This window comes from Heterodontus francisci, chromosome 3 (genome assembly GCF_036365525.1).
Source record: "Heterodontus francisci isolate sHetFra1 chromosome 3, sHetFra1.hap1, whole genome shotgun sequence".
NCBI lineage: Eukaryota > Metazoa > Chordata > Chondrichthyes > Heterodontiformes > Heterodontidae > Heterodontus > Heterodontus francisci.
The window spans coordinates 88,282,879-88,298,692 of NC_090373.1; the positions used below are offsets into that span (position 1 = coordinate 88,282,879).

The window sequence follows — 15,814 nt, forward strand, 5'->3', positions numbered from 1 at the left end:
GGATACACGACGCACCCACGCTAGCATGCATATGTGATACACACATGCAAAAAGAGACAGAAAAGAGCAGAAGAAAAATAAAGTGGAAAGGTTTGAGGCAATATCTGAAGAGTTTTTGTTCCGGACTTTCGAGCTCACTGTAGAGTCCTTGCTTGTAGGTAGATCTTGCTTTTCGTTGGGGCCCAGTATTCTTTTTAAACCTTGTTCGGTGTAGGAGACCTTTCTCTCTTGAGGTTCATGTGTCTTCAGTGGATTCAGAGGCTTGTGCGAAAGAGATGGGAGCAGACAGGAGAGAGCGTCCAAGTCTTCTCAGTCCAAGAGCGAACAGTCTTTCTGAGTTCAAACTCTCTGTGGCCAGTTCAAAAGAAAACCTTGGAACAGCCAGTTAGTCATGTGACCAGCTGGTCTAACCAGTCCTGGCCCTTGTGGATTGTTTCCTCCTTAGCAGGCCCTGGAATGCACTTCCTCACCTTCGATATCTGTTAGTATGTAAATGTTTTTTTCCAGCCATGGCTGATCTGTTTAGCAAGTCATTTCCTCGCTCCAACAACAGTTAAAAATCAATGTTCATGACAAAATGTGCCTCATTCTTGGACGGTGGGGGCCTAGCATGATACAGGGCTTAAGCAAAAAGGGGGTGAATTTCCACAGGGTTGCTCCTATTCCTACATTACAACAGTGACTACACTTCACAAGTTCTTCATTGGCTGCAAGATGTTTTGTAATGTTCTGTGGTTGTGAAAGGCACTCTATAATAAAAAAGCAAGTCTTTCTTCTTTCTTTTATTGATAAGTGGAAAATTGTGTTTACACCAATTTCCAGGGTTTCTGAGGCTCTTCTGCCAAAGCAATGGGAACGATTGAGAAAAACCTGTGAAGTGTGGGAGTGTGGCATTGTCGGAAATGTTTACGAACGAGGTTTTACATAGAGGATCCATCTACCTATCAAGTAGATGTAAAAGACCCAACAAGATCATTTAGAGAAGTACAGAAAGTTCCCCAGTGTCCTGGCCAGATTCCTTCTTCAACCAACTGTACCAAAAGCAGATTATCTGGGCATTCATTGTCTTTTGTAGAACCTTGTTATGTGTACATTGGTTGCTGTATTTGCCTGCACAACACAGTGACTGCGTTTCAAAAGTAATTCATTGATTGTGAAATGCTTTCAGATGTCCCATTGATATAACAAAATGCCATATGAATGCATGTTCTTTCTTCCCTCACTGGTCAGTATTCTCCCAACAACCAAATGAGTTATGAAATAAAAATGTATGTGCTAATGTGATAATTAATTTTCTTTTCTTTGATGAGACACTTTCAAATTGTAGAAGCCATGAAATATAATTGTTGGCACCCTGGTATTTGTTCAAGTCAAATAACAACTCTCTGTCAGAGCTAATGAGGAAAATTCAAACAGCATTAGACAATAAAAAGTCAAAGATACACCAAAGTATTTATTTAAGAATTCATTAGGCTTTCCTGAAAATGGAATGCAAATTCTAGGCAAAATAGTAAGACAAAGCTGCAAGAACTGTCACTGTTATTAGTTTAAAATGATGTTACATACATTATCATAGATGATGTAAGAATGTAACAGTAATGGAGATAAAATCCAATCCAACACATCACTAATGGCTAATCAGAGAAGTGTCTACTGCCAAATGAAATGTTATAAAATCATACATAATTACTCTGAAATAAAATATTTGGGAAACAGCATTCCAGTAGAATTAGATCATTTATAAAAAGTCATCAAGTTTCTACATGATTGTTTAAAGTCTTGGAATGTTGATGTGTTTCTGAGTTTCCATCCATCAGAGTGCTTGGGGTGGGGACCAGTGTTTGGCTCACTCCCAGAGAGACCAGAGAAGGCCTGAGAGTTCAGAATCAAAAATATTCTCACAGACTAGCAATCCCTTAGCCTTTAATATTTGTCCTTTGTAAGGAAACCAAAAATATATTAAAATAATTAGGGTTCTGGGACCTGCACTCCTCCAGGTATGGCCCACAGCTACCATTCGCTGTTCTGAAGGCTAAGGGCTGAATTTTGTTGAGCTCCTGGCATTGGGCTCTGTGGTGGAGGAGGAGAGGGTGGTGTGGGCCGGAAGATCGCAGTGGCAGCAGTCTGCCACGGAGCCCGACGCCGGGATTGCCGGGTGATGTTCCCGGTGGCAGTAAGGCTCCATGGCGCGCTCTCCCCCACCCCCACCACCCGCTGCTCGGCGATGGGACCCGACTTTAAATATTTAAATAAACCTCATGATCGCATTTACCTACAATTCCCCGCGAACTTCCCGGCTGTCTGGGATCTTCTGTGCAACTCATGTGGCTTCACTTTCCCGTCCAGGGAAAGCTGGCACCACCAAGATGGGGAAGGGGGAACTTAGGCCACTCCCACCACTTAATTAGTGGGGGGGGGGATGGGAGGGGTGGGGGGGGATGCTGGGCGGCCCGCCCTGTGTATTTAAATGAGACACCGCGCTCTACATCGCGGCGGTGTGCGGCCCGTGTGTGCTGGTCGCCATTTCTTTTGCCTGCCGCCGCTCCCAGTGGTGGGAAAAGAAAACTTAGTCCTATATTTCACTAATCCTCTGAAAGGGCGGAGAGACAGGAACTGCTAGCATTGGGATTCCCAGCCCCTGTCTCTGCCCCCTTCCTACCCTGCTAGTTTTGTTTTCAGCAGGCAGAGGCTCTCCTTACTATATTGAATGTGATGGCATTAATAAAGCTGGCAATTGAGGTTATGTATGTGTACTACTGTACAGACCAGATGGTGAAAGCCTCTGGTTGTCATACCCTCCCCCACCATAGCCTACTGATTCTTAAAGTTGTTCTTAAATATTCATTTAAATATCTCTAATGTTTTGGACCTCCTCTCCTCTTTAAGTGTTTTTAGTAAATGGAACATTTACTTTTTTGGCCTATGGCTAGCTCCCATTCCTCGACTGCCACCTCAGGGACGTTCCAAATTTGGACCTTCAATATCCTCGCTTGCAACCATTTCGTCTCTTCCCAACTTTTCACAAACTTTCATCAGGTCCTTTTGGCTCCAGTAAAGATTTTATTCCTCCATTTCAGCACTTAACCAAGTCTTTTGGTGTAGCAGATCAGGCCTCTGGACTGTTCCAACTAACCCTGCCTCCTCTTACAGATATCCAAGTTCACCCCACCAAGGCCTTCTTCTGCATCAGTCAGACCTCTCCCTAATTTTTTTTACTGCTCCAGGGTACATAGCACTGCTGGAGACATTTTGTTACACTGTTCTGCCACTACTGAGCAATATTTGTACTTAAGATTGACACTCGAGGCAGCCCCGCCCTTACTCCATCCCCCCCTCGTCTGAACCCTGATTGCTGCCTCCCAGGACATCAGAAACCAAGTCTTCAAGACTCTCTTCTTCACTGCGTGGGCTCCCCCAAACTACTTTTCCATCTGCAGCCATTTCATTGTATCCTCTGTCCTATTTATCAGTACTCATTTAATCACTATTTTTAAGACTTCCATTCATGAATATTTATAACTGATTTACCTTTTGTATCTAATTTTCAATGTTCAATGCATAGTTATTTTTAATATACATTTATAATTTATTATTTGTTATTAGTTATTAATGTTATCACCTCCAATAATTCTTTTCAATTAATTATTTATTTCTTTGATCATGTTTAATGTTTAATTGTCCAATTTTCAATTCATGAATACTTAAACTTTTATAAATTTAAATAAATGTAATTATTAATATCCTTTTATATTGCCCCTTATTGACATTTTTGAGTCTGTAGGTGACAGGGCAGCATCAAGTGCTGCTAACTGCACAATATCATTGGACGGAGCACAGTGCAGTAGACAGCAGCATCATCCATAGCTTCAGCAGGACATCAATGACACAAGAATGATGGACTATATCATCTGACCTAGAGGCATGTTCGATGCAGAGTGAGGGGCTGTTGTGAGGACAGGAAATCTGGAAGGGCAGTTTTCCTGAATGTCTGCAGAATTTAACAGGAGGGCTCCTTTAAGTGGGGTTCCCATCCACAGGAAGCATGATTAGCAGGTTGGAAGCGTTATGGGTGGGAAACCTGCTTCATGGAGCCAAAGCCTACAGGAGCAGGTAGGGGTATCAGCACTTGACGCTGCCCTGTCACCTAAAGGCTCAAAAATGTCAATAAGGAGCAATATAAAAGAATATTAATAATTACATTTATTTAAATTTATAGAAGTATAAGTATTTATGAATTGAAAACCAACAAAGTAAATTTTAGCAAATACAGTGACTTCCAGCACATATGAAAATGATAAATAATAAAATGATTGGGCAAATAAAAAAGCCACAAGAAATGTTAATGTAGTAATGATGGGGGAATTTCAATCCCCCAGGGAGAAAGTGGATGGATCAAAAATAATTGAAAGGGAGGTGGAAAAATACTAACAATTTTATAAAGGTAGCTCATAATCTCAGTTCAGGGATATTTAGAATCTGTTTTTGAGTGCCCCATGCCATTTCCAGGCTAACTAGGGCACCCACTCTTGATGGCACAGGTGAAGAAACTTGCTGCATCAACATGCAGGCAGATCTCAGAGACCAGAACTGGAACTTTAAAAAGAATCCCAAATTGCCTGTGGACCAGTTTCTGGACTGCAACCAGTTGTTCTGTGACCAATTGTTTTAGGGAAACCGGCCTTTTAAATTTTGCGGGGCTATGGGGAAAGGACAGGGAGATTGGGACTAGCTGAGTTGTTCTTACAGACAGCTGGCATGGACATGACAGGCCAAATGGCCTCCTTCTGTGCTGTAATGATTCCATGATTCTAAATATTTCCTTAGCAACTCTGGATGCCAGGGGGCATAAAGACAGCCGCTTCACCCAGCAGTGCTAAGATGCAAAAGGAAGAAAATGTATTTGTATGATATATTGCCCTCATTTAAATGGTGTCATAATATGGTGCCATATTTGTGTATATTTCACCACCCCAAAATACAACGCAAGTTGTAATGGTTGGGAAAAACTCAAATTTAACTGGGCCCCACCTCAATTTTCATCCCGACCTTCTCAGATTATGGAATTTTAATGCAAATTTCAGTGCAGAAACTCAGTTCCCATGTGAAGCTGGAGATTAATAGGAATTTATTTCTCAGCGTGATTGATGCAAATTAACTTGTGTGCTAATTGATCACACTCTTTTAAAAATAAATTGGATAATTCTTTGACAGTAAGTGGGGTTGAGGTTTCTGGGGATAGATTTAAGCATAGTGATTAAATAATTATGGAGGAAGCTCATTGCTTTTGTCTTTTCTTAGGAATTTTGGATTCACTTAGTTGGAGGTCATCACAGTACTGTGGAGAGAACAGGCTCAATAAGTTGAATGGCCTCTGCTCAGTCCATGGTTTTTTCTGCTGGTGGAAAAGTGTGGAAAAAACTTGATTATAGGTAGATCATGATTAGCCAGATTCCTTTCATTTCTGCTAACAGATTTTGATTGCTTTTAAACCTCAGCAGCACAATTACATGCACCTATCATGTTGGGTTTGTTACTTTCTATTTAAGGGCAGTTGACTCTTTATTTGGGTAAACTGGATATTTGTATCCAAAGATTATTATTTCTTCATACACAACAAGCAAGGAAAGCAGGGATGTGAATTATTTTTAGGTTAAAAAAAATCCATCATGGTCATTCGATACTGATACCTCCAAACACCACAGGAATTGTTAGATTTTGTGATATTTTGATACTGAAGACTGTGTTGTATAGGAGCACAAAAGTGAGCAGTGGTGTTGATGGCTGGGCAGTTGCCAGCATTGGGGAGAGTAGCACTTGCTGTTAGAAGCTTGGGTGGTATTGAGATAATCATATTGGTGGCCTGTGGAATGGTATGGAAGAGAAGAATGTCAATAGGGCCATACACTGAGAGAAAATAGGTTTATTTTTCCTCATTACAGTACTGAGGGATTGCTCAGTCTCTAACAAATCCCCAGGATCTGATGGCCTACATTCTAGGGTTCTAAAAGAGGTAGCTGCCGAGAAAGTAGATGCACTGGTCATGATTTTCCAAAATTCCCTAGATTCCACAATGGTCCCAGTGGATTGGAAGTAAGCAAATATAAAACCTCTATTCAAGAAAGGAGGGAGAGAGAAAACAGGGAACTACAGGCTAGTTAGCCTGCTATCAGTCATTGAGAAATTTTAAGAAAGTCTTAACAATGCACATAGAAAATCATAGTATGATCATACAGAATCAACATGGTTTTACGAAAGGGGAATTGTGTTTGACAAATTTATTAGAGTTTTTTGAGGCTATAACTAGAAGGATAGATAAAGGGGAGCCAGTAGATGTAGTATACTTGTATTTCCAAAAGGCATTCAATAAGGTGCCACATAAAAGATTAATGCGCAAGATAAGGGCTCATGTAGTTGGGGGTAATATATTAGCATGGATGGAGGATTGGATAACGGACAGGAAGCAGAGAACAGGGATAAACGAGACATTCTCAAGTTGGCAGGCTGTAACTAGTGGAGTGCCGCAAGGATCAATGCTTGGGCCTCAGCTATATATTAATAACTTAGACGAAGAGACTGAGAGTAACGTATCCAAGTTTGCTGACGATACAAAACTAGATGGGAATGTGGGCTGTGACAAGGACACAAAGAGGTTGCAAAGAGATATAGGCCGGAATTTTACAGCCACCCACACACGTGGGCTTGTGGCGGGGGGGGGGGGGGCATAGAATTCTGTGGGAGGTGGGGGTTGCCGTTCCTGACCCTTTCCCGCCTCTGTTGCAATTTTTCGTGGGGAAGCAGCGGCGAGAGACGGCCCGCCCGTCCCAAGCCAATCAAGGCTCCTAAGTGGCCAATTGACTGCCACTTAAGTCTCGTCCCCAACCTTTCGACCAGTGGGTAGGGCCGCCTGCCCAATGTAAAATTCCGGCCATAGACAGGTTATTTGAGTGGGCAACAAGGTAGCAAATGAGGTATATTATAGGGAGATCTGAGGTTATTTTCTTTGATAGTAAGAATAAAAAAGCAGAATTTTTTTAAAAGGTGTGAAATATCTAAATGTTGATGCTCAGGAGACTTGTGTGTACTCGTACAAGGAACACAAACAGTTAACATGCATATACAGCAAGAAATTAGGTAGGTAAATGGCATATTGGCTTTTATTGCAAGGGGACTGGAATACAAGAGCAAGGAAGACTTGCTTCAATTGTATAGGGCTTTGGTGAGTTCACATCTGGAGTACTGCGTGATATTTTGGGTTCCATATCTGAGGAAGAATATACTTGCATTGGAGGCAGTATAGCGAAGGTTCACTAGATTGGTTCCTGGGGTGAGAGGGTTGCGCTATGATGAGTAAATTGGGCATATACTCTCTGGAGTTTAGAAGAATGAGAGGTGATCTCATTGAAACATACAAGATTCTTGAAAGGATAGTCACTGAGATGTTGTTTCCCCTAGCTGGAAATCTAGAACATGGGGGCAAAGCCGCAGAATTATGGGCGGCATAGTGGCGCAGTGGTTAGCACCGCAGCCTCACAGCTCCAGGGACCCGGGTTCGATTCCGGGTACTGCCTGTGTGGAGTTTGCAAGTTCTCCCTGTGTCTGCGTGGGTTTCCTCCGGGTGCTCCGGTTTCCTCCCACAAGCCAAAAAGACTTGCAGGTTGATAGGTAAATTGGCCATTATAAATTGTCACTAGTATAGGTAGGTGGTAGGGAAATATAGGGACAGGTGGGGATGTTTGGTAGGAATATGGGATTAGTGTAGGATTAGTATAAATGGGTGGTTGATGTTCGGCACAGACTCGGTGGGCCGAAGGGCCTGTTTCAGTGCTGTATCTCTAATCAATAATCAATAAACGGTTGATCATTTAGGGCTGAGATGAGGAGAATTTTCTTCACTGAAAATGTTGTGAATCTTTGGAATTCTTTACCCCAGAGGGTTATGGATGCTTCATCATTGAGTATATTCAAGACTAAGATAGACAGATTTTTGATGTCTCAGGGAATCAAGCGATATGGGGAGTGGGCAGAAAGTGGAGTTGAGGTCGAAATTCAGCCATGAGCGTATTGAATGGTGGAGCAGGCTCAAGCGGTCATATGGTCTACTCCTGCTCTTATTTCCTATGTTTTTCTGTTCTTACATTCTTAAATGCAATGGAGAAAAAAGCAGGGAGAGACTTGCTACTTCTCCACTACACTGCCTCGAGATTCCTAGGGCTTTCCCAGTGGGTGAATCTGGGTTTGTACCTGCAATAGGCACAGGTCCTCAGAAAATAAGGCAGGAGGGAACATTGCTGGTCCTCTGACCTCAATTTCTAATATGTATGTTTATGGGACACCAAACATAAGGTGAACCAAAAAGCTGGTGATGGGACATATGTCAGGAAATAACTCAGGTAGGAGTATTTGAGGGGTGCCGGGAGCAAACGGTAAAGGAGCAGCATGTCAGGTAAGAATTCTTTCTTACTTGGGGCCTCCTGGCTGCTGCACTCCTCTTGCGTTGGCTGCACGCACTCCTGTTTTAATCCCTTGTTCCAATGGGACCCTTTATAGTGTTCATGAGACAGCAAAATCAGGTGGGTTGAGGTCTTGACAAATTAAACATCTTTGGAGTGCAGAGCAGCTATCTAGTGCTGGGAGGCCTAATGGAAGAGAAAAAATGGCCTTAATGGACTGAATTTTGCCATGAGCCCAACATCAGGGTAATTTCCAGGTCGTTAACCTGCTCGAAGTGGCAGCATGCCTTCTGGCTGAATTTTACGAGAGGGATGGTGAGTGGGTTCCGGAGGCAGAGGCTGCCGACAGTACAGCCTCCTGCAAGGGAAGTCAGCAGCCCTTACTGTGTGATCAGTGAGAGCGCTGCTGAGGCCCAAGCAGCATGAGTGGCAGGGAAGCACTGGAGGCGCCATCAGTTTCGGGGAATGGCTGAGACCTCATCAGGCCTATGACAATCAGAGACATTCATCTCCAGGAATTTCACAGTCAGTGGCAAGCCTGTGACATGGGAAGACAGCAGCCTTGCCATTTTCTGCTAGTAATCATGAAAACACCTTCAGTTCTCATGCAGCTCCGACCTCCCACTGTGAAGCCGCCTCCTCTTAGTTGCTAGGGTGCTGACACAACGGGGGACTCGCACAACGCTGGAAAAACTGCCATGTGATGTGAATGTTCCCAATAGGTAGTCACTCAACAACATTAAATAGCATCCTGCCGTGGATCCGCGTGTTGCTGGCATCGGACCTATCCTGCTCCTGAGAAAAGCAGCCAGAAGCAGAAACTCATTGAAAAACTGGCCCAATGCCCTTTTTCAGAATTTGCTTGTCTCTCCTGCCTCCATATCCACCCCCAATGACCTGGGAAAGATCAGCCCAATATGTCTGGAAATGCTACAGCCTAATCTACTAGAATTACATGGAATATACAGCCCAGAAACAGACTATTTGGCTCAATTAGCCCATCCTGGCATTTATGCCCCACTTGAGCCTTTTCCCATCCTTCCTCATCTAACTCTATCAGCATTATTATCAGCTCTTCTTGCAACTTCATTGGCTGCTTGCTCATAAATAAATTGAACAGGACTGGAGCTTCCATCCACAGCTATATTGTGCTAAAGTCCCTTCATCCACTGTTTAAATTACACAAATTTTGAGGTACATTTACTGAACTTTCTTTGCAGGACAAATAAATATTCTCCTATCTGCTGAAATCAGTTTTTCAATTGTTAAATTAAAATTGTTTAAATATATGTAGCCATTCTGATTAGAATCACTGTTAGTTGCTTTTTTGAATACTTAAAAATCTAAATCATCCTCATTGAACTCACTGTTACCAGGTATCTTTGATTTGTTTCTCAAAGAAGCTTTTTGATCTGCATCTGGATCTGAATTGTTCCCTGCTTCTTTCTGATCTTCACGTGCTTCTGGACTTGTGCAAATACTTATATCTTCATCTGATGAGCTTTCTGGGTACATTTGAAAAGATTTGTTTCCTGGACTGTTTGAGCTGCTACTTGTAGCTTCTTTAGTGCAAATCTGAACATTATCACCATCAGTGTCCATCTTTGCAGAATCATCTGGTATTCCCTCACCAGAGTGCTGTGGGCAACTAATAACATCTAAAGAATCAGTCCGTTCTGGAGTTAATTTTGAATTCTTGACTTCTACCACCTCTTCCTTTTGGCTTTTAATAGCATTAGATTTTACATTCTCATCAGAAAGTTCTGAAACATCATTATCCAAATTTTTAGCATCGTGTAGCTCTCTAATGTTATTCTCCACAGTGTATCTTATATTGTTTTCTGACATGTTGTATTCTTGTGGACTGTCAACAGAATGCAGTTCTTCTAATTTGCTTTTGTTTTGTGTCTCTGAATCTGTGTTGTTGCACAATACATTATTTTCTTCATTCTGCTCCTTGTATTCCTCAGTTGCAGTGCTGACCACTTCATTATTGTGTTTAGTGTTATCAGTTTCACACTTGATATGCTTAGAATCCTCTTTGTCATTTTTGTGTTTGTTTTCATCTTTATAAACATCATTCTCTTTATCTTCATTCGGTTCTAGAGTATCATCTGATATGTTTAGTGATTCTCCACCTTTTTCACTTTTAGCATCTAGATCATCTTTGCATTTATCCACTTGCTTTTTCTTCTCATCAGTGTCTTCCAAATTCAGACCTACTGTATGGTTACCAGTGGGCACATTTTCCTTATCCTGATCCAACATTCTATTTAATTTGTGATTTTGACATTCATTATTCACATTGCCATTTTCTTGATCCTGATTCACTGATTCATCATATTGACTCACTTGTTCTATTTTATTTTGAACAAGTTCCATGGATTCACTCTCACCGCAGTCATACTTATTAATTTTCCAATCCAACAATTCCTTAGTCTCATCTATGCCAGTGACATGTTTTTTTATTTGTTCATTATTAATTTTCACCCTAAGTATCTCTCTCAGGTCAAAATCTTTCACAATAGGAATATTTCTCTGCATGGCATTTGTTGCAAGTTTTGGGGCCTTACTTTTTTCCGTGCATGAATCACAAGGACAAAATTTATCAAGGATAAATTGTTCACGTGGATCAACATTATCACCTAACATTTCACTAAAAATCAACTCCTCATCACTTATTGGAGATGAAATATCTTTTGTGCTATGTTCATGATTTGGTTCATCAAACTGTGGAGAAAATGTTTGCATTTTATATATAGCTTTCAGCCGTTTCCGTCTTTGTTCTGTTTGCTCAGATGATTGGCTACGTGGTTCCGATGGAGGTGAAGGCTTCTTTCTTCCTGCTCTATATTGGACTTTTTTAAGTTCTCTTTCAATGCTTCCTTGGATTCTCCTACTAACATCTTCTCTTAAATCTTCAATCATCTGTTCTAATCTATCATCAGCTTCTAAATTCCACTTAATTTTAAATTCATTCATTGCATCTACATAATGTGTAATAAACTGCATTTCCATTTTTTTCAGCAGTTTCAGTAACCATGCTGGATCTGCATTCAATGATTTCCTTAGTGTTGGCTCAGGCTCTTGGTCTGCTATGACAGCTTGAGCTGGACAATGGTGATCTGATGTTATTTGCTGTGGTGTTTTTATTATTCCAGCATTATCGTATTTTTCTGTTATTTTGTTAAGCACAATTTTCTCTTCCTCAGAATAATCTACATCTACCGCCTCATTATGGTCTTTTGCCTTGGTCTGATAAACTATTTCTTCCATGTCACAGCTGTTCCCAGTTGATGGTTTCATTCCCTCTATCTTTGGAGCAGCTTGTTCCTTAATGTTTTGGTTTGTATCCTGTGGGCTTTTCCCAGTGTTGTTGTTTACATTTTCATCCAAATCTTCATCATTATTACTTTGTTCACCACTGCTCCACTGAACACGATATGCTATGTCTGGAGTGACCGGACTGGACGGTGCAATATCTGATCGTGATATTTCTGAATTTCTTGAAAGGGATCTTTTTTCAAAGTTATCATTATCTTCTGATTTGTTCTTTGCATTCCTGCAGTTTCTTAAATTTAGTTTCCTGCAGGAAGCATTAGTCACTATTGATTCTGCAGATGATATTGGGTATTCTTTATTTTTCTCATTTAGTTTAATAAATATGTCAGAATTCTCATCAAATGAGTTGTTCATTAAAGAAGGTTGATTTTGTTTTGATGTGTTATCCTTCTTGTTCATACAGGTTTTTAAATCTAAGTTACATTTTTTTCTCTCCGTTGCTAGCAGGACATCAGTTGTCCCACCCATACTACCATCTCCTGAACCCCCTGACCCACTATTCACATCCACTCCAGAGGAAGATAGTGGTGTGACATTATCATCTGCTGAATTATGGCCTTTAAATGTTTTGGAATGTTTTCTAGCAGTTTGCGAAATCTCTCCATCATCTTCTTTCACAATGTCAGTAAACCAGAGTGACTTAAGGGTACTTAGGAGCTCTTTTTGTGCAGAATTGTTTTTATTACTCGACTTGTTTTCAGAATCCGAGGATTCTTTGTCAAAAAATTGCAGACTGGCAAGGCATGTCAACAGAGCCTTAGCTGAATGGCTTAGTTTTCTTTCGAGTGTAAGGTTTAAACTTGGCAGACTGTTTGATCTATCCAATTTTACTCTCTGTTTAGAGGAAAGAAGAACTTTTATAATGTGTACAGAAGAAAGCACATTGTTCGGCAAAACTTTCTCATGCAGCTCATTGTTCGTAGGCAATACAGAACAGAAAGAACTAATTGGCTTTGATTGTAAAACATCGACCTCTTTGACAACATCTTGGCCAGCACTCTTATCTTCCGCTATTGGGCTTCCACTGTTTTCCAACATTACCACCTTGGAATCGTTTTTCTCTTTTGATTCCTGATTACTTACATTAGATTCCTCTTCATATGTTTTCTTTTCTAATTTTGTAGTAAGCTCTGCTTCACTTTGTCCCCCTTCTGGCATCACATCTGTTGCATATTTTTCACACTTATCTTGGAATTCCTCTGTGCTGTCATATTTCATGAGCATGTTTTCGGATGGAATTTTTTTCAGCCATTCATGAACAATCTCTTCAAATGACGCATTTGGCAGTACACCGGGTATAAGATCATTCTTCCCACAGGCAACTGCACCAGTATATGTGGATTTTTTATTTTTATTCCTTTTGCTTTTATTGCTAGCCTTACATTTTTCCTTGCTACTGACATTTTCACTGTTTTTATCACTGTCACTTTTATTGACATTTTCTTTGTGAGGTTTATCAATGGTACTCTCTTTGCTTAAATTGGAAGCTGATGTGGTTGGCCTACATGCAGGAGTTTTTTTGCCTGCCACGTTATCAGTACTTATGCTGCTTTTAGACTTGAGACCAGGATCCATTAATAACTGTCTGGTATTTTTACCACCAGCCTTTCCCCTTTGTGCAAAAGATTGAGGCATGCTCGGAACTGAAGCACTTTTTCTAACTGAGTTTGTTTGAGTTATTGTATCTTCATCTACTTTACAAGACAAAAGTTCTACCTCCACTACATTTGACAATTTTGAAATATTGGTTTGACCTAACTCATCTTCAACTTGTTTTTGTTCTTGGCTTTCAGCTTCAGATTTGTCTCTCGATGCTTTAGAAACAGTAGAGCATATGCTCTGAGCTGTTTCCCGTCTCTCATGCTCCATTTTTATATGGGTTTCTATTTGTAAAACCTCTGAAAAACCTGATGTTTGTAAAGTTGGTGTTTTATCCTCATTGCTTGTTTTTCCTTCATCGCCAGCTTTTAAATTTGGTTCTGAATTACCAGAGACAGATGAGGAAGGCCTGCATTCACCCTCTGACTTGACTATTTTGCATCTACTTGTACTGCTAGAACTGCTACAATTTAATAATTCAGAGTTTGAGTCTCTTTGATTTTTGTCAGTGGTGTTTGACACAATAATTTTTGCATGTTCACTCAGTGATGATTGTTCAGAATGAATGAAAGTAGCTGGCTGATATCTTGGTTTCACTCTGTTCTTTTCACTAAAGTTTTCTGAACATGAAGCATTACCTTCTTTATCTGCAGTGAGTGATGGTGGTATCTTCTGTGCTGCTGAGGATGTAGATGACCAGGACAGAACAGAATGTGTGCAGTTATCATCTGCATCCATATTTGTTGTACATTTATGGCTCTTTCTGGAAGATGGGCAAGTTGTGTTGCTTACTGGTCTTCCATTAGTGTCATTATCTTGGAAATGCAGTTCATGATTAATGCCCTGGACCTCTGGAGAAGACTGTCTTTCTGATTTATTTAAGTTTTGTTTAATATGACTGTCAGTTTTGCATTTTCCTGAAGATAATGAAACATCACTACCTGGCCTATTTTCTTCATAAATTTCTCTATTTGGATTGTTATCATTGTGGAGGGAGCAACTGGCTACAACTGAATATGCATTGCCATCTTCAGCATATCCAACATTCCTTATGGCATTTGTTTTCCCACCGAATTGGTTGGAACAGCTTGATGTGGTGCTTGAACGTAAATGGTTCAGTGCAACCGATTCTTCACCACCATCAATCGAATGTTTTGAAGAGCTTGAAGATACATTTTGAGCTTTTCCTTCTGAACTACCCTCACCTTTGATTTGTTTGTTGCATTTCAAACAATGGAATGATTCAGAGATATTGCTCACTGGTTTATAAGCTGCTTCTGTACTATCAACTTCTTTTAAATCAACTGAAACCTCTAAGTTGGTGCATAATGTTGCTGGCCTGACATTTTCTGTTATATCCATTGTTTTAACTGCAACCTTCCTCTCTGAAGAAGCTGTGAAATTGCTTGGTGAAACACAAGAGAGGTGTCCATCATTTGAGTTTTGGCGACTAATGTTTGTAGAAGAATGTGATGAAATACTGTGGCTAATGGCACTATGACTCCCAGAAACTGATGTTCTACTTTTGTGATATCCTCCAGTTTTAGCAGATGTACAGCTACTACTTAGGCTACGACAGTGACTGACAGAATATTCTACTTCTCCGTCTTCATTTTCCACAGTCTCTGAGCGGTTTTCCATCTGCTGTACAAAATGTTGTGAATATTCCTCGCTAGTTGTTGTCTGTATGCTTTCAACAGATTTCCTTTGGTACACAACTCCCTGGCAAGGTGATGCACTTGACAAAGAGGAATGAGTCTGTCTGCCATTTCTAGAGCTCGCTTGTGTAATTTTGTCAGCAAACATTGGATTTTTCCAAATGTCGTACTCCTGACCATGTTTGCAACAGTTCTCACCAGGTTCTGCTCCATTGAGCTTTGAAACGTAGAAACCATCAGTGTCGCATGAATAAAATGATCCATCAAAACAATTGTCAGTATTTCTTTGCTCAACCTGTTCTGTTGCACAGTCTTCTACTGAACATAAATGTTCATTATTAGTTTTCCATGTTAAACTAGACCTCCTGATTTGTGTGGACCACTGAAGTGTCTCACAATTAAGCAAACGAAAGCGAACCTTCATTTCCACTGAAAGGCTGCCATCCTTGTTCACATGAACCTTTTTCTCAATGTCATCATCTATCATAGAATCAATAAATTCTCCATTTGTTGTGTGAGGGAGCGAATCTAGAAATGAAGCACAACCACTGTTGCTTGATGGCATGTTCAAGCCATTAGTATAAGATTTATCTGGAGATAGTGAAAATCTGGATGACCTAGATGGTGATCTGGGATGAATTACACTTTTCTTGGCTTCCAATCCAAAATTAACTGTAAAATATCGAATGGCATTTCACCAGAATAATCCAAGAATCCCAAAAGTAGCATAGAGGGAAGATGTTTGCCGAGCACAATTTGACATGA

The 15,814-nt window shown here is 40.6% G+C and overlaps 1 protein-coding gene across 1 annotated transcript in view; it reads right to left on the reverse strand.

Annotated features, from left to right (window-relative positions):
- Positions 1 to 4,820: 4,820 nt before the first annotated feature.
- LOC137367118 (retinitis pigmentosa 1-like 1 protein) overlaps positions 4,821 to 15,814 on the reverse strand; it is a 37,257-nt gene continuing 26,263 nt past the window's right edge. The window contains exons 8-10 of the mRNA XM_068028555.1: positions 9,818 to 15,721; positions 8,462 to 8,539; positions 4,821 to 4,873 (exon numbers count right to left, since the gene is read on the reverse strand). Of these exons, the coding sequence (XP_067884656.1) occupies positions 4,821 to 4,873; positions 8,462 to 8,539; positions 9,818 to 15,721 (6,035 nt within the window). The remainder of the gene's footprint in view (positions 4,874 to 8,461; positions 8,540 to 9,817; positions 15,722 to 15,814) is intronic.